At 56.7% G+C, this 19,344-nt stretch overlaps 1 protein-coding gene across 1 annotated transcript in view; it reads right to left on the reverse strand.

Annotated features, from left to right (window-relative positions):
- Positions 1–19,344, reverse strand: part of GALNT9 (polypeptide N-acetylgalactosaminyltransferase 9) — a 90,779-nt gene that overhangs the window by 5,466 nt on the left and 65,969 nt on the right. The window contains exons 7-8 of the mRNA XM_032602837.1: positions 3,602–3,787; positions 1,813–1,950 (exon numbers count right to left, since the gene is read on the reverse strand). Coding sequence (XP_032458728.1) covers positions 1,813–1,950; positions 3,602–3,787 — 324 coding nt within the window. The remainder of the gene's footprint in view (positions 1–1,812; positions 1,951–3,601; positions 3,788–19,344) is intronic.

The raw sequence follows: 19,344 nt of genomic DNA on the forward strand, positions 1-19,344 counted from the left end.
GGGAGAGGGGGAGGGGGGAGAGGAGGGGAGAGGGGGAGGGGGGAGAGGAGGGGAGAGGGGGATGGGGGAGAGGAGGGGAAAGGGGGGAGCGGGGAGAGGACAGTGCCCTGGCCGGTGGGCTGGCTGCGGAGGGACTGGCTGGGCTCCTCGGAAGGGATGACCATGCCTGGCTCTGGGGGCGATGTGGACAGATGTGCCGTGTGTGCGTGCGTGTGCGTGTAGACCCGGCCACCCTCCCCGGGTGAAGCTCGCCACAGAAGCGGTAGCCCTGGAAAACAGCGAGGAGGGCCTGGCTGGCTCCCGGGAACGGCCTCCCCACATTCACGTCTTTTGCCGCGTGACTGCAGCTCGTCCCCTCACCGGGGGTCAGGGTGCTACTCCCACAGCCCCCGAGTCTGGTCTGGCCTGGAGGCTTGCTCAGCCAGGAGACGCAACGGAGACAGCTGTGTGCAGCTCTGAGCCTCAGGACACCTGCAGCCCCCACTCTGCCTTGACCCCTGACTCTACCCCGAGAACAAGCCGAGCTGCCTGCTGGGGGTGACAGACATGTCACCTGCGCCCCAGTGCCCTGTTGACAGCCAGCGACCCTCCAGGTGTGCGGGTGAGCCCGTCCCCAGAGACCTGATGTCAGCCCGCCCCAGGTCAGGGCTGCCTGGACGACCCCTAGGCGCGTGAGCAGGCACAGAGGCTTACTGCCCGAACCCTCTGTGTTCTAGGGATGTTTGTTTGGCAGCACTAACTAACTGACACAGCACTCCCACCCCAAGAGGTAGCACAGGTTTGAACCTTGTCAGCTGGCGAAGTTCCTAACGTTACAGCTTCTGAGGGTGGGCGATGCGTGAATCTGACTCATCGTGGTCAGGAGCGCGCAGGGCAGCCTGGGAGGGGCTGGGAGGAGGGTGGCCTCCCGCCCACGCTGCTGATACGCATCCCTGGAGCTCCCTGTCATGTGGGAAACCTCTGTGTCCAGAGGAGCGGGAATCTGGCTTGGGGGTGTACCAGGAGCTCCAGGAACGGACAGGCCTCCTGGGATCATTCCCCGCCCCTTGGTATCACTTCTGCTTGGCCCACCTAAGTTCACGCGTTCCTTCGCCTTGGGGAGCCTGGGTCCCCGTGGAGGAGCTGAGGCCTGGGGTAGGGGGAGGCCTGTCCCCCAGCACAGCCCAGGACGAGTGGGCAGGAACGCAGTGCCCTCCCCCGGCTTTAAGGAGAGGTGTGCGTGGCCGTGCACGTGGGGGCCGGTGCAGACACGTGGGTCTTCCCGCAGCTGGTGCCTGTACTGGTGTGAGCCTGTGTGTCGAGCACTCGCATGCAGGTATTGTGGCACACAGACACGCCGTGTGTGTGAACGCATCCGTGTGCAGGGCTCTGCACACATGCACTTGTGTGTTCACGTACCATTTTGCCTCAGTAACAAGTATTTGCAGCGTGCAGGGCAGGCAGCTTGGGTGGGGTCTGCACACACAGGGGAAGATGTACAGGTAGCTTTCAGTGTGCAAATGTACACTTCCGTGTCTGTGTGTACTTACACCCATATGCACGTCTGCACAGATCAATGCGTGTGCATGAGGGCATGTGTAAACACGTGTGCGACACATACGTACGCACACGTGTCTCTGAATCTACTTTGTGTACCTCGGTATGCAGGCACGAGTGTGTGTCCCTGCGGCTCTTACACTGGTGTGTGCGTGAGTGTGCCCGTGCGCTCTGCTGGCTGCTGTCCGTGGACGTGTGCCCGGGGACAGGCCAGGATGCCGGGAGGCGGGGCGCGGGTGCGGGGTGCAGGGTGCAGCCATCCCTCGGAGGCGGTACCTCTCCGTACGTGAGCGTGTCGTTGTAGGTCCTCATCTCCGGGTACACGTTGTCCAGGTACCACTTGAAGCTGTGGCACTTCAGCCTCTGGCGCAGGGCCAGCCGCTCGGACACGTCCCCAAAGTCCACGCCGGGGTTCTGCGAAGCCGGAAGCGAGGCGGGACGGGTGCTGCCGTGTGCAGAGCCCGCACCAGCCAGGCCTCTGCCCGGGGGGGTTGGGGAGCCCCAGGACCTGCAGGCCTCCCATCACAGGACCGTGCCACGCTCAGGGCTTCCCGGCCCCGAGCCTCGTCTGGGGGCCTTCTGCCCTCCCAGGCTCCTTGAAGGTCCAGGGCAGCGGGGCCGATGGGAAAGACCTGGCATCTCGGGCCTGTTTGCAGCAGGACCAGCTGGAGAGCAGCCGGCCTGGACAGACAGCCACAGGCGGTGTGTGTGGGCCAGGCGTGTCACACCCTGCACCCGCCCAAGGAAAAACCTGCCCTCAGCCAGCTCCCGGGAGGTGACTTCAAACATCCCGAGTATTGTTTACGGGGGCCAGGCCAGGTCGTCTGTGCTACAGGGTGATCTACGAGGGTCGCCGCGGGGCATCAGCTTGACCTCTGCAGGGGCCGGAGACCAAGGCCGGGCACGTGGAGGTCAGCCCCGTGCACGTGAGCCCCAGTAAATTCTGGAGGCTGAGGCTCGGGTGCGCTTCCCGGGTTAGCGATGCGCTGTACGTACTGTCACACATTGCAGCTGGGAGAATTAAGCGCAATTTCTGTGACTCCCTGGGAGTCAGTCACATCCTTCCGTTATAAGAAACCACAGCCCCCACGTAACAGCTTTTCTGAGTTCTGAGTCCTTGTAGCCAAACACTGAACCTGAGGGTGGCCCTGGGGGCCCTGACACTCTGTGACAGGTTGGGGACGTGGGTGGGTTTGAGAAAGCCCCCTCCCCAAGCCCGGGTCCCCGAGGCTCTGATACCAGCTAAGGAAGGACTGTGGGCCTGGTGTGAAGGGCAGACCCTGGGCTGGACGCGGAAGCAAATGACCTTGGGAGCCCTCCGCCTACAAGGCGGCCTCACCCAGACATGGGGCCGTGAATCCAACACAGTTCAGGAGGCTGCAGTGAAGATGTTTAAAATACCAGGACGTTTTGCACAAAATGAAGATAACGTCTCTTAACTTTTTTGTTATATACACGAAGCTCTATCTGCTGACAGCTGGACATCCGTGCACACGTGTGCCTGTGTGTGTGTGTGTGTGTGTGTCCTAATAAAAGATCGAGCTCCTTCTGTGGGTGGATGCTTCCAGGATGGGTCTACCCCAGAGACGCGAATCCTCCCGTGTCCGGGGGAGCAGAGGTGCGTGAGGCTGGTCCTGCAGCCAGTGGGGGTGAGCGGGACGGGCAGCCTGTCCTCAGCACTCCCACGCACACGCACATACATGCATATGCACACAGGGCAAGGGGGATGCTACGTGTCCCAGGAGGGGCTGCGGTCACCCTGGGGCAGCTCTCAGCGCAGCAGCGGCTGCGACCCCGCAGTGCCACGTCTGCAGCCGCTCGGGGGCTCACACCATGGAGGGAAGGAGCTCTCGGGGCGGGAGGGAGGCGTGCCAACCAGCGTCACAGCTGCTGGAAACGGGCTCTGCTTGGTGAAGGTCATGCGTTCCTGAGCCTCATCCTGGCTGAGCTGTCCAGGAGGCCCCACCTCGCGTGGCCGGGCTATGCCTTGGATGACCACTGAGGCTGTCCCCGGGGGCAGCCCCGCCCCCAGCCCTCCCCGTCACCACCCGGTCCACCAGCTTACGCTCATGGGGATGTTCCAGGCCATGTACACGTGGGACTTGAAGCCGTCCATCCACACCTCGGCCGCCCGCAGGGCGTTGCGCTTTGCGTAGTAGTCAATGTCGTTGTTGTAGGGCTTCTTGGTACGCTCGATGTGGGCCACGCGGGAGCAGGGCAGAACCTCCATGCTGCCACCGCACTGCCACACCTGTGGGGACCCGGGTCTGGATGGTGGGTCCGCCCCTCCCAGCAGCCACCGGGGCCAAGGGCACCCTCCACCCTCCCCGCAGATCCCCTGTTCTCAGATCCCCGGGACAGGCCTTCCAGAGGGCAAGGAGGCCCGGCCGCCTGGGCCGTTCCAGCGGAAGACGCCAAAGAGAAGCCGTGGCTTTGGGTTAAGCCCACCAAAGCCTGGGGGCAAGGCTGCCTCCCCTTCTGGATTTCCCACCGAATTGCATTTCTCTTGCACGTCCCACGATCTAAACAATGGAGGGATTTTTTTCTGATATCCTGACAGTTCATTATTATCCCTTTCCTATGGCCCCTGCCACCACTCAGTGTTTGCTCTGGGCCCAGAGCCTGGCCTGAGAGGGGGCTACTTCCTACCAGCAGCTGTCCTCCCCCCGCAGCTGGAAGAACCAACCTACAGTCTAATTTTAAAAGAGCAGCTTGCGGGACTTCCCTGGTGGCGCAGTGGATAAGAATCTGCCTGCCAACGCAGGGGACACGGGTTCGAGCCCTGGTCCAGGAAGATCCCACATGCCGCGGAGCAACTAAGCCCGTGCACCACAACTACTGAGCCTTCGCGCCACAACTACTGAGGCTGTGCTCTAGAGTCCATGAGCCACAACTACTGAGCCCGCGTGCCACAACTACTGAAGCCCGTGTGCCTAGAGCCCGTGCTCCACAACAAGAGAAGCCACCGCAATGAGAAGCCCGCGCACCTCAACGAAGAGTAGCCCCTGCTTGCCGCAACTAGAGAAGAGAGCCCCCGTGCAGCAATGAAGACCCAACGCAGCCAGAAATAAAATAAATAAATTTATATTTTCCAAAAAGAGCAGCTTGCTATGCAAACAGTGCTTCAAGCACCCCAGACACAGTCTCGGTCTAAAGGAAAAGTCTAAACAAACAGCTGTTTCTTCTGCAAATAAGGCTCCCCAAAGTCCCTAACTGCTAGAACCCTCACTTATAATAGAGATGTTATCTTGCATCAGGATCTCCTTTCATGCCTGCTTGCTTCTGCACTGCTTCACCTGACAAAACTTAGCCTTACTAGGCATGGGCTGTGTTAGTCTGTTCTATTCTACCCCATCCTATGCGATCCTACCTGTGCCATGAGGCGCCCAGATATTTGGTTCACACGGCTCTGGGTGTGTCCAGGTGAGATGAACACAAGTTGGTGGGCTGAGTAAAGCAGATTGCCCTCCTCAGTGTGGGTGGGCCCCAACCAATCAGTTGAAGGCCTGAACAGAACAGAAAGGCTGAGGGAGGGACGGTTCACTCTTTGCCTGACGGTCATCGAGCTGGGCTGCTGGTCTTCTCCTGCCTTCAGACTTGGTCTGGAACCACACCCCCGGCTCTCCTGGGCCTCCAGCTTGCCAACTGCAGGTCTTGGACTTCTGAGCCTCCGTAACTGTGTGGGCCAATTCCTTATCATCTCTGGATAACCCAGACTAATGTCCTACCCTATCTTATCCCACCCTATCCCATCCCACTGAAAAAATGCTGGTGCAACCCACCAGGTCGACTTCACCATGAACAACTCAGTCTGATCAACTTGGCCCAAGCTCTCTTTGGTCAGATTCTTACCCCTAAGCCTCTTCTAATTCAGACGTTTTGGAAATGCCAGGCATGTGCTAAGCACCTTACTCGCCTCATCTCACTCAACCCACCACGACCCAGGAAGGACGGGTACCACAGGCAATGTTCTCCTCACTGTACAGAAGAAGATACCGAGGGTCAGAGAGGTTAAGCCAGTCACACGAGCTCACGGGACCTGACCAGGCCTGACTAATCCCACAGCCTCTTAATGTCAATGCTGTGCTGGTCATACCTCCCCCGCACGGCCACTGTCTTATGGAAACTGTTGTATTTTATAGTTGAAATATAACATCAGTTCACAAACATTTGTCCATGCAGCCACACTTGAAAGTTGTCATTTCTTTTTTTTTTTTTGCGGTACACAGGCCTCTCACTGCTGTGGCCTCTCCCATTGCGGAGCACAGGCTCTGGACGCACAGGCTCAGCAGCCATGGCTCACGGGCCCAGCCACTCCGCAGCACGTGGGGTCTTCCCAGACCGGGGCACGAACCCGTGTCCCCTGCATCAGCAGGCGGACTCTCAACCACTGCGCCACCAGGGAAGCCCTCTTTTTTTTTTTTTTAATAATTTTTATTGCAATCTAGTTGATTTACAATGTTGTGGGATTTTTTTTTTTTTTTGGCTGCGTTGGGTCTTTGTTGCTGCTCATGGGCTTTCTCTAGTTGCGGCGAGCGGGGGCTACTCTTCGTTGCGGTGCGTGGGCTTCTCACTGCGGTGGCTTCTCTTGTTGCAGAGCACAGGCTCTAGGCCCACAGGCCTCAGTAGTTGTGGCACACGCGCTCATTAGTTGTGGCTCGCGGGCTCTAGAGCGCAGGCTCTGTAGTTGTGGCGCACGGGCTTAGTTGCTCTGCTGTGGAAGGGGTCTTCCCGGACCAGGGATCAAACCCGTGCCCCCTGCATTAGCAGGCGGATTCTTAACCACTGCACCACTAGGGAAGTCCAAAAGTTGTCATTTCTTATCGCAGAGAGGATGGGCCTTAATTCACTTCCCTATTGCCCCAGTTATTAAACATTTAGATTTTCCTCCTGTAGTTTCTTCACTATTAAAATCAAGGCTGTACTCCACATTAGAAACACGTTCTTGGGCTAAATCGTCAGGTACGTTGGCAGGCACGAGTACTTTAAGCTGAAGTCTTGTTGACAAACACAACTGGGTGTTTCTCAGTCTTGGGCATGGATTTCACTCCGTGGGTCCCTCTGGCCTCTTGTCTAGCCTTCTTCAGCCTAAACGTTCTGCCTTACGCCCAGTTTAAGTGGCGCCGGCTTCATCAAGGCCCATTCCTCCCAGACAGCGACTGCGCAGAGTGGCCTTGACGCCTCGGGGCTCCAGCCTGAATTTGCAGAACCCACTTTGGGACCCATGAGGAGGGGCTTGAGAAGCGGGGCTGGCTTCACGGGAGGCGTGGAAGGCGGGGCCTGCTAGAGCTCACACCAACTAGAGGCCGCGCTCGTTTCCTGGGGCTGCGTAACAAGGACCGCAGACCAGGTGTAAACAACAGACACATTCTCTCACGGCCCTTGAGGCCCCGCTCCCTCCGGGGCTCCAGCGGAGGGTCCCACCTCCCTCTCCCAGCTTCTGGTGGCCCCAGGTGCCCTTGGCTTGTGGCCCCATCCCTCCCGTCACGCGGCCTCCCCCCCATGGGTCTGTGTCTCAAGTTCCCCTCTCCTCTCTCGGGTAAGGACAGCAGCCATCGGATTTAGGGCCCACCCTAATTCCAGGAGGATCTCATCTTGAGACCCCTCACAGCTTCCAGGCAGAGGTCTCTGGGGCTGCCATTCACCCACCACAGACGCCAAGCCCCCGTCTCGGGGAAGAGCACGGCCCAGCCCTGCCTGCTCCCTCGGCCCTACTCTCTGCCCCCGGGAAAGCAGAGGAAGACAGGAAAGTCTCACAGCAGGTAACGGGCAGCCCCTCCTGACACCACCCACGGCTGGGATAAGAAATCACCCGAGCGAGGGAGGGGAGGCTGCCCACTCCTCGTGGCTCGCTGAGCACGTACCCAGCACGCTCTCCCCTGGCCCGGCTCATGGCCACTCGGGACCACTGCTTGGCACCCTGCAGGCTCAGCAGGCAGCACCCACGGTCTCCGCCCGACGGTGAGAACCGCGCACGCTCTGTATCAGAGACGTGGTGCATGTTTACGCCCAGGTCCCGAGCTGCAGACCCAGCCTTGCTTCCACGTGGCTTTCCTTCCACGTGGCTGGAGGTGGGGCCGCAGGGGGAGGGCTGAGGGCCCTGCCCAACTCCCACCACTTCCGCTCACACACCTCTGTCAAACCCCGGCACGTGGCCCAGCTGCCCAGGAGGCTGGGAGCACAGGTGGTCACCTGGTGAGCCGGGAACCTTCCAGGAGGCCAAACACTGAAACAAACAGAGGAAGCTCTGCACACCCGCAGGGCAAGTGCCCGGTCCCCCTGCCCATCCTCTGTGGCCACCGTCGCCGCACGTTTCCTGAGGGGCCTCCCTGCTGTCCATGCCTGCCTAGTCTCCAGCCGGGGCCGGGGCTTCCGTCCAGCCGTGCAGGCCTCTGAACCTCCCCTCGCCCCTGCTCGTCTCAGCGCCCACCCCACACCCTGCCAGGGCCCCTGTGCTGGCTGCTCCCTCTGGCGGGAACGCCCTCCCCGAGCTCCGCTTGCCTGGCCGCCTCTCCACCTTCAACTGTGCTCGCATGTCACCTCCTCCGGGATTCCCTCCTTACCACCCCATTTAAAGCGCAGCCCCTCAAGCCTCATTCCCCGGCCAGCCCTGTCTGCCTCTGTGGCTTTTGTGTCTTTCTCACATGTGACACCATTTACCTGCTGATTCCATGTTGTCTGCCCCACTAAAATGTAAGCCTCGGTCAGTGGGGTTTTCCATTACCGCATTCCCAGCTGACAAGGCTGGACCAGGAGGTAGCAGTGGGATGACGACAAACCCCAACAATGCCATGCGGGGGCGAGCAGGGGATTAACCTCACCCTCGCTGCAGATGAAAAGAAGAACTGAGGCTCAGAGACGTTAAGAAAGACATCCAGGCTCACACAGCTGGTTCGTGGTGGGACAGGGATTCAGAACCCTTGCACGAAGACCCTGAAGTTTCTGCTTCACCCACAGCTGTGAAAGGTGTCACGGGGACGATTCACACGATCTAAGTGTTCCGGTCACGCCCACCCTGTGTCTCAACCACTAATTATCTCAATCGACTTGGTTAGTTGCCACCCAAACAGAAACAGCAAACACGAGGCAGAGGACCAGGTGTCAGGCCTTCGGGCAGCGGCTTGGAGGGAGGGCGAAGGGCACGGGGGCGGGGGGGCGCCCACGCCGCCCAGAGGGACCCACGCCCCTCAGCCAGCAGATCTCAGCTCCTGGAGCCTTGCTGCTGGTTTCTGAGGCTGGGATTCCAGAGCAGCAGCCTTTATACATAAGCCCTTCTTACAAAGTCCGGAAATAACGGTCCATCAGCAGGAATGCCTGTGAAGGTTTATTTACCCTCCAGCCGCCCTGGCAATGCGCGCCCGACAGGTGTCCCAATAGGAGCCGAGGGGCTGGGACCAGGACCCGGTGACAGGGGGGCCGCGTGTGGCCTGGGGATGGCAGAGCGGGTGACAGGGCCTGAGTGCCTTCCCTCGAATCGACGCTCTTAGGACGTCCATCGTGAATCAAGCTGCCGTTTCTCGTGGATTCTTCCCCATCTTCCTCCTGCTCCACAATGGTCAACACGACATTTCTGGAGAGCCCTGCTACTAAAAAGCCAGTGCCTCCTGAAACCTGAGCGGAGAAGGAAAATGGTCCCAGCCACTTGGCGGGAGAGGCCACGTGTCCGTGCATCCTTTGTAGGGAGACGCCTCTCTGGACTCCGAGTTCATCCCCTTGGCCGCACAGCCCAGGAGCGTGGCACACGGCTCCTCACCGGCCCCGCCTCTCCGTGAGCCTTCCCGTGAGGGCCGAGGGACACAGAGGGGCACTGCCGCGCTGCCAGCGCAGGAGCTTCCCAGCCTGCTCTGCGGTAGCATCTCCTGGTGGAGGTTAAAATTCTCACCCCTGCTGACCACATCAGAACTGATGGTCTGATGGTCGGGTCCCTGGGGCCCGAATCTGCACTCGGGGGAGGCCGTGCTGTCCCAGGGGCCTCCTGGGGAGGCGGAAGGAGCAAGGCCCGCGGTTCTGTTTGGATATAGCTGAACACAGGGGCCTCTGCTGCTGCAACCAGGGTTTCCAACTGGGTCCCCCCAGAGAGGCGACGGGGCCCGCGGCTCGACCCTGCAGTGAGACCCGCAGGGTGGCCAGGTGGGTGGGAAAGGACACGCGCGTACACGCACGCACACACGCACACTCACACCTGCCGCTGGGGACAGCTCGCCCTGTGGGCGTGCAGCTGTTCTGTGGAGCAGGCCCCTGCCCCGTGGGGGGACTTCAGGAGGGACAACCAGGAGCCCCCTCTGCCAGAGGCCTAGGGCTCAGCGTGCCGGCCACTGGGACAGAAGGCCGCTGACACATCTTGGACCCGAAATAAAGAGCTTCGGGCCCAGAGCAGAGACCCAGCAAATCTCAGGTCCGTTGGAGCTGGCGGCCCAGCAAACAACTGCAGCTGCTTCTCCAGACGCAGCCCTGGTTGCCGAGGGGGATGGAGGAGGAATGGGGTCCGGCGTCTGCTGCCTCAGGGCTGACCCCGAAGGCCTCAGGGGTCCCAGCGTCGAAGCTGGAGAGCGGCCGGGGCTGCTGCAGCTCCTCTCCCCTCAGAGTGGCCTGGGGGCCGGTCAGCAGTGCGGCTGCTCAGGCCCGGCCCACCCTCCCTGATCACAGCCGAGAAGCGCCTCTGGGAGACCTGGCGGGAGGTGCCACGGTGGCCGAGCTCCTGTTTACGAATCCAATCCCTCCACAGGTGGGCGCTGGCTGGTGAAACAGTGCCGGATAAGAGGTAAACAGATAAACCACCAGGATGCGGGAACTCCCTGGCGGTCCAGTGGTTAGGGTTCAGTACTTTCACTGCCACGGCCCAGGGTTCAATCCCGGGTTGGGGAACTAAGATCCCGTAAACCACGCAGCATGGCCAAAACCACCCCGAAAAACAAAACAAACAAAACAAAACCACGGGGCTGGTCCCCCAACCTGGAAACGCAGGCAGTCTGAGCCTTGAGCCCCTCCCCAAACATCTGTCCATCCTTCCTGTACTTTCAGAGAACCTGGGGAGCACCGCTGGTATGGCCCAGCCTGGTGCACGTGGCCACTGCCAGGCTGGGTCAGGGCTGGAGACACCACCTCCTTCAGGATTATTCAGGGGAAGGATCACCCCAAAGGGCATTGGAAAAGAGGGCATTGATTCATGTGCCCAAATGCAAACGTCCATGACCTATAATGCTGGCTCGTTACGAGACAGCTGGCCTGGGCTTGCACAGACTCAAGACAGGCCAGAGGGGAGCCATGCAGAGGGGAGAGGAGGGCTGGCCTGTGTAGTAACTGTGTCTTTTTTTTTTTTTTTTTGGTGGCTCCAAGAGGCCAGTGGGATCTTAGTTCCCCGACCAGGGATCAAACCTTGGCCCTCGGCAGTGAAAACTCGGAGTCCTAACCACTGGACTGCCAGGGAATTCCCTTAACTGTCTTTTAAATGTCTTTATTCTGATACTTTGATGTCTGAGGCCTCGCTGACCCGGAGGGACGGCCTCTCCCAGGTTCCCGATTCCAGGAGGCTGTAAACCACTCAGCTGAGCGCCCCTGTCACATGTAACCCAGTCAGCCCGAGCCCCACCCCGACCCCCACTGTGGGCTCTCACACCCAGGGCAGGGCCAGCCCTGCGCCCCAGAGCCCCGGGAATGGCTCAGCCAGCCACTGCTGGGCTCCCCTGAGGCATCCTTCCCTGGGAAGCCCAGTAAAGGCTCTGACCCCGGTGCACCCCACCCTCTGCCTCCTGACCTCTCCACGGCCCCTCCTCCTGGGAGCTGGGAGTAACCCCCCTCCCGTCAGTGGACGTGGTCTCCTGATCGGCTGGCCACTCCATACCTGAATAATAAAACAGCTGGCCAGGGCTGGCGGCCACCTGGGGGCTGGGACAGCAGGTGACAGCAGGGCCTTCGACCCCAATTCCCTCTCAGCTTCCATCTCACAGAGCAGGGTGCGCCTGGCCACTCCACAGGGCCCGTCCCCGTTATTCTTCTCCAGCTGCCCTGGAGGAAGACTCTAGCTGCCGGGCAGACTCAGAGTGTGCCGCTGGGAGATCTGAGAAGCTGCTGGCTCCCACGTGCGGGCCTGGGAGAAACTTCTGCTGCTGTTGGTGGCCTTGCCAGCGTCCTCGTGACTGCTCTCTGGTCCAGCCTGTTTAAGGCCACTTGGGAGGGAATGATGCACAGACTCTGGCTCTCGGGGGTGCACACCCCAGTCAGGCACCGTGGGCCCCGCCCGGGCCACTTTGGCGGAACAGAAGTCGTCAGTTTCACAGGCGACCTGCTCGGGACCCTCAAGTCTTTCTCACATGATTTGCAGGTGACACAGGGAGGCTTTCAGGAACAAACCACCCCTGGCACGCACCCTGAGCTGAGCTGTATCAGCGCTCCCCGTGTGCGCGGAGATGCCTGGTGGCGTCACTCCCCCTGTGCGCGGAGATGCCTGGTGGCGTCAGAGTCATGGCTGTTCTGCGGACTCTGCTGTGCGTCCAGGCTGGAAGGGTTCTCTGAGCGCGGCCCTCGGTTCCTGGTGACGGCTGTTTCTTGGTAGCTGCCTCAGCTGCCACGTGGACAGGCTCACCCAAGCAGACGTCCTCTCCCGCCGTCCGGGGTGCGCACGCCGCTGGGTTCCCTGAGGGCCCAGCCCAGGCCGGCACGTCCCACATCCACCCCGATGGCCCCAGCTGGTCGTTTCGTCTCTGAGCCCTAGACCTGAGGATGAAGAGAACGACCCTTTGCGGTATCAGGACAGGCTGATCGCTCTAATCAGCAACCAGACTTCACTGGATGCGCACAGGAGTTCACGCCTGGCTTCCGTCTCAGCGCACTGCAAGCAGCGGGGCACACAGCCCCTGGGGACCCGGCACTTCGTGGCGGCTACGTGCTCTCCCAGCGGCTGTTGGATGGAGAAGGAGCGTGGGCACGGGCGCCGAGGACAGCATGGGAGAATGTCCCTGCTCAGGCCTGAGGGTGGAGCTGACGCCCCCTCCCCGCATTGCCCCATCTGGGAGTGGGGGGCGGGGGTGGGAGGCCACACCTAATGGGGCGGGCTGGTGCTGGACTCCAGGAAAGGGAGGCTTGCGATCACGATCACGCAGGGGAGTTTTGCTGCAGGGGGAGGGGAGGGAAGGGGGAGGGGGGGAGGGGAGGGGAGGGGAGGAGGGGGAAGGGAGGAGGAGGGGAGGGGAGGGGAGGGGGTGGAGGGGAGGGGGGAGGGGAGGGGGGAGGGGAGGGGAGGGGAGGGGGAGGGGAGGGGAGGGGGAGGGGAGAGAAGCAAAATGGAGGGGGGCAATCCGCCTGCGTGGGAGACCCCGTGGAAGAGAAGGAGCGCGTGCTGAGCGAAGGTTGGAGAAGCAAATGAGAGGTCCAGAACGGCCCACCTCCATTCATCCCTTCTAAGGGGCGTCTGTGCCAGAGCTGGGGAGGGGCTGGCGTTCCCGAGGCCTCTCCCACGTGGGCTCGTCCGCGTGAGTCAATCCCTTGGTTCCGAACAAGCAGCGTAACAGGCAGAGTGGGGAAGCTGGAGGTGGGGTGTGGGAGCCCAGCCTGGCATCTCCTCGCTGTGCCGCCCTGCAGCACTGAAAGGCATTTTCTATGGCAGGAGGCTCATGGCAGATGTCGGTGGGTCCCCAGGCCTGCAGCACCCAATCCTGGCTTCCCGTTGATGTGTCCCTGGCATTCACTGGGCATCTTCCTCCTGACATCCATCCATGTACCCTCATCACTCTGGGAAGGGGCTCCACAGTCTGTGGGGAGTGTGTTTTCTCTTTGGACCGGTGAGCAGGGGACTCATTGGCAAGACCCGAGAGAGCCACAGGGGCTGAAGCTGACGTCTTTGCTGAGTGCTGTTCTGAGTTTAAAGCTGGCTTTGTCCAGGCTGTGTATTATGAGGAACATCTTCTTGAGTCTCTGGGCTTGTCGTCCTTGGGCTAGCCTGCGTTTGTAAACGGTGAGGACAACTTGGGGATAATTTAGTTCTTAACTCCTAGGTTTACATGTGATGAACACACACGTTTCCTTCTGGGTGTTGGGATCCACTGAACGTGATAGAAGCTGGTTTTCACCTTGAAAATACTGAGGATGGGACTTTGCCTGTCAAGCTATGGCCAACATCTACTCAGGTTGGCCTCTCTCTTCTTTACCTTTGTAATAATCCATGGATCTAAAACCGATCAAATTGTCCATCCACCCACCCATTCACTCATTGATAAACCCATTCATCCACCCATCTACTCATCCATCCATCCATCCACCACCTATCCACCAACCACCAATCTATCCATCCACTCATCTATCCATCCATCCACCCATCCATCCACCCACCCATTCATCCGCATTAGTGCATACAATCAACATGACTCTAGGCAATGTGCAAAGCTGTATTAAGATCAGGAAATCAAATTGAGAGGCGAAGCAAGCTCAGTGTTCCTAGCCCAGGCCTCAAGGAAAAAGGTCGGATGCACCAGTGGTCCAGGCTGAGGCTGACAGGAACCCAGGCATCCTGCCTCACACCTGGCACATACCCAAGAGGTACCAACCATCATCTTCCTTTTGGCCATACAGAGTTTCCACCTTTAACAAAAAGCAGGGCTTTATATTCACCCTGAAGAAAACGATGTGCCTCATGTTTAGAGATTTCACATGGAACCTGATTTTTAAAAAAGATTTACCATCTGCTCAATTGCCCGCCCCGCCCCCCCAGCCCAGGTCCAATTCCTACAGGGCAGCCAAGGCTGATGCCTCCCTCTTGTCACACAGACTCCTCGCTCTGCAGGAATGATTCATCTCCAGGGGCAGAATTTGACTGCATTTAGCTTTGGAAAAGCAAGTCCCATCTCCCAGGGATCAGTTGGGCTCGATTCATAAATTTTTGACCAGAACACATCTCTTCCCGGACTATCTGAGGTTATATATATATACACACACATATGCTATGAAAACTGCTGTTTCAGTGTTCTGTTCTTATGCCAGAAACTTTCAAGCTGAGCTTTCGTTCCAGATTCCTCCCACTTGTTTCACTGAATGCTTTGAACGTCTCAAAAAAAAAGAAAAGAAAAAACCAGTTTCCTTCCTTCTAAACAAGTGGTGTGCAAAGTGTGGTCCTTGGAGAATTCCCTGGCGGTCCAGTGGTTAGGACTTGGTGCTGTCACTGCCAGGGGTCCAGGTTCAATCCCTGGTTGGGGAAGGCGGCCAAAAAAAAAAAAAAAAAAATGTGGTCCTTGGACCAGAAACATCAGCATCCCCGGACACTCCTTAGAAATGCAGATTCTCAGGCTGCACTCCGGCTGCATTCCTGCTGAATCAGAAACTCTGGGAATGTTTTAATAAGGACTTTGGGAGGTTGGTTCTGATGTTTGCTGCAATTTGAGAACAGCTGTGCTAAATGCTGAGGCCTCTCATCCCTCCCCCCACCTTCTCATTAGTACTTTGAGCACTTGGCATAATCGTCTACTTCAGAAGCTCTGTCCCTTGAACACTACTTGAGGGTGGGACCACATCTTATTGAGTTTTCTGTCGTCAAACAGAAGTGAGGCTATACTTTTTAGGTCATGACTCCCATGGAACCAAGCCCACTGCAGCCGGATGAAATGAAAAAGAAGACATCTAGCTAATATCATGGATGTGAAAATCTCCCCTATCTGCCCCAAACATATAGAAATGATAGACAAAATGATTTTAAAAGTTAAAAATATATACTAGAAAACAAGATGAAATTCCGCTTAGCTCAGAGAGAGCAGAAATGCACTGATGTAAGTGAGGCTGAAGCTCTAAGGCAAACGCATCTAACCCTTACAAGGGGCGGGGGGCTGAATGTGTAGCCAGGATCCTTGTGTGAAGCCTGGGGCTGAGACTAGGCTCCCTGATTACGAGTAGAAGGCGAAACCAGCTCTGACTGATCCCTGGGGTTCGGCCAGAAATAATCCACCAAGAGAGGAAGCAGACATGTACCCAGCATCTGGAATCAATCTGGTTCTCTGCATGAGAAGTGAAACTGGAGATCTCGGGGTGAAAACTATCACTAATCAACTATGGTTCAATAAAAAGAAAAAAAGGGAAAAAACCCCTAAGCCACTAAATTCTGAGCCACGGATCTGGGGACAAGATAACCTGAAACTTCCTCCCAGGAAGGAGTGAGTGTGCTGTGAAGATATAGCACACAAGGAAACCCGATTCCAGGAGAGCTGCCAACAAATCCAAAGATGGGTGGATTTAAACCCAAGGAAAGAGAGAGAGAAAAAGTGACTAAGAAGGTCTTAAGCAGACTATTAACCTTTTTCAAAGAGATGAGGAATGAGGGAAAAGCACTCATGAATACAGAACAGGAGGTTATGAATCACAACAGGTAGTTATAAAAAAGAACAAGCAGGTATGAAAAACACCACCGGAAGGTCTCATAAATATAAGATGCATTCATTAAAATTGAAAGGCAAAGCTGAGTAGGTGGCTTAAATAGTCATCTGGACCTGGCTGAAGGTAGAATTTGTTCACTGGAATATGGAGCTGAGGACATTACCCAGAACACATGGCAGGATGAGGAAGATGTGGTAAAGTGGATGAGCTCTGAAGGGACCTGGAGGGTCGATGGCACAGCCTCACCAGGCATCCAACAGGATTTCCAGATCAGGTGAGGCCACGTACTAAGAACCCGAGCACTTTCTGGATCCGTAAAACAGAAGCCTCAGGCTGATGACGTACACCAGGACTCAAGAAGAATACAAGGCAAAGGGTCATAGAACACGAGGGATTCAGGGCCCGGGACTATCTTCCCATCCATTCCTGTGTGACACTCTGTAAACTCAACTGATGTACAGGTGGACAGAGTCTGAAAAAATGTTTCTAAGTTCATACAAAAGAGGAAAAGCAAGAGAGCAGCCAGGAAGATTCTAAAATGACAATGAGGAAGCATTCAATTGCTAGACATTAGCATATTTTATAAAGCAGGAGATAATGGCTAAAAGTAAAAAGTTCAAAATAGACACAAGCGTATCTAGAAGCACTTAGAATATGATAAAGGTCGCCTTTCTCATCAGCGGGAAAGGATGGAATGCTTAGCAGATGGTGTGAAAAGAGATAGTCCATCATTTAAAACAGTATAAAGAAATATCACAACCTTACTTATATAAATAACATATTCCAAGTGGACTAGAGATTGTAACGTAAAAAAGGAACTATAAAAGTGTCAGAAGGAAATGTGGTCAAATAGTCTTTCAAATAGGCCTTTCTAAGAAGGACAGCAAATACACAAGCCATTTAATAAAAAAGTAGGTACTTACATTAAAAATTTCTCTCTATAAAAAGTCAACATCATAAAATTAAGAACAAGGAAAGCACTCGTGTCACACAGTAAAGAGTTAATATCCCTAATGTATGAAGTGCTCTTAAAATCTACTAGAAAATGAGGGACGTCATGAGAAAAAGATTAGCAAAGAAAGAAAAATATATGGTCAACAAATGTACGAAAATATTAACCTCGGGCTTCCCTGGTGGCACAGTGGTTGAGAGTCCGCCTGCCGATGCAGGGGACGCGGGTTCGTGCCCCGGTCCGGGAAGATCCCACGTGCCGCGGAGCGGCTGGGCCCGTGAGCCATGGCCGCTGAGCCTGCGCGTCCGGAGCCTGTGCTCCGCAACGGGAGAGGCCACAGCAGTGAGAGGTCCGCGTAACACACACACACAAAAAAAATTAACCTCATTAGTAATTGAAGAAAAGCAAGTTAAACAACAAGACATTCCCTGTGTGTCTGTCATGTATGAAAAAAGGGAGATTATATTTAATCAGATCACATGTGTTATATGCCTGGGAAACTGCCTCCTCATGTACCATTTGAGAAAACACACACACACCACACACACACACCACACACACCACATACACAGACACACACCACGTAATCAGACAGACACACATAACACACAGCACACACACCGCATACCACATACACATGACACACACACACACCACAGACACACACCACACACAGACTTTTGTGGGGGGCAGGGTGGGGGATTTGGCAAATTGTATCAAAAGCCATAAAATTATGTGTTTCAGCTGATCTAGCAATTCCATTTCTAGAAGCTCATCCTGAGGAAATGCTGAGACATGAAGGAAGATCCAGACACGAGAACACGACTTCAGGGCCGTGCCGTGTGGAGGGGCTGCCCCATTATAGACAGAGACCCACCGCCGAGTAACTGTTGGGGTCATGGCTTTCAAGAAATGCACACATATATAAAACAGAAGCAAAAATGTGGCGCACATTATGTGCACATGGAGAGAATTTTAGACACATGCAAGGCACCTCTGAGAGGATGTCCACCCTGGCGACGACAGAGGCAGAATCCTGGGTGACTTAATTTTGTTCCTGTTAGCTGACCTTGTGTTTTTCTAATAAAAGTCGCTCTTATAAAGGGAAGAACCAGAGTATCCCAGAAATCCCTGCACAATGAGCACCGTCACATGCTGGCTACGTTTCATTTAATCCGCAGCCGGCCCCAGGAGTTGTGTCCTATACGCCCCTTGGGGACAGAAGTGGGAACTGAGGCTCAGAAAGGAGGTGGCCCAGGTGGCTGACGGGCAGGGCCACCTCCAAAGGCAAGTCTCAAGGGGACAGCTGATGACCCCATGTAGCCACAGGGGCTTTTCCACAGAACACTCAAGTGGATGAGACTTTCCCTCTCCCGCGTTGCATCTGCTTCCACTGTCTGGAGGCCTGGGTCATCTGTTTGGGGGAGCGGAGGCTGGCTGGGCAGGTGAGGGGTCCCCCTGTGGGCTACTGGGGAGAGGACGCGCGTCCTCATCTTATCAGGCAGACAGACCCACTTGTGACTAGAACAAGCCCTTCCTGAAGCAGAACCAGATGGGACTTCACAGGCTACTCCCCACTGCCACCAAGAAAGGTCCGGGACCAGCCTGGGGGACACCCACAGCCCCTCTGGTGTGGCCCGTGGAGCAGCGTGGATTCCTGCACGAGTAACGAGGCCACTTCCCTGCTCTGGCAGGACAGGAGCCTGTGACGATCCACTCCTGGGGAATAGGGAAAACCTACCACCCGGCCCCCAGACGTCTAGCGCTAAGACAGCCCCTCAGAGGGTCGGGAGTTGAAGGCCCAGTAATTGCCCTCCGTGCTGAGAGGTTTGCCTGTAACACCCTGGGAAGGCAGCGAGTCGGAACGTTTTAAAATAGAGAAGCGAACGATTTCCAATCTCTGTGTGGCAGAACTTTGCCTAACCAGGCGCGTGCCTCTTGATTCTGTCTTGACCTTTATTAAACCTAACGGACGCGACGGATTCATTTCCCCCTAATTGGCTCGAGGACTTTCCTCATTACTGGACGGGCAGTTGGCATTTCGACAATCACAGAAATGTAAATTAGCCTCGAGACCACAGAATTACTCCTCTAATTGGACTGAATCTATCAGAAGGGCTGCGTGGCCATCTGTGTTAACGACGGATCGGATTCAGCGGTGGCTTCAAGGGCCATCTGGGCGGGAGCAGGGGTTCCAGGAAGGCGGGGGAGGAGCACGTGGGCCAGGGCCGCTCATGGGCTCTGCCAGGAGGGCTAGGCTCCTGCCACAGGGCCTTTGCACTTGCTGTTCCCTTGCCGGGAACACTTCCCCATAGCCACACAGCTTGCTTCCTCTCCTTCATGTCTGCTCAGATGTCACATCTCTGTATTCCCTTCCCTGATTATCCCTTTTAAAATGACAACCTCCCCCATCCCAGACATTGCTACCCTGGGGATGAGGGGACGTGTGTACCCTGCTGAATCCCCAGCACCTAGGATGGTGGTCGGCACCCGGACACTCATAT

This window comes from Phocoena sinus, chromosome 14 (genome assembly GCF_008692025.1).
Source record: "Phocoena sinus isolate mPhoSin1 chromosome 14, mPhoSin1.pri, whole genome shotgun sequence".
In the NCBI taxonomy this organism is placed as follows: Eukaryota; Metazoa; Chordata; class Mammalia; order Artiodactyla; family Phocoenidae; genus Phocoena; species Phocoena sinus.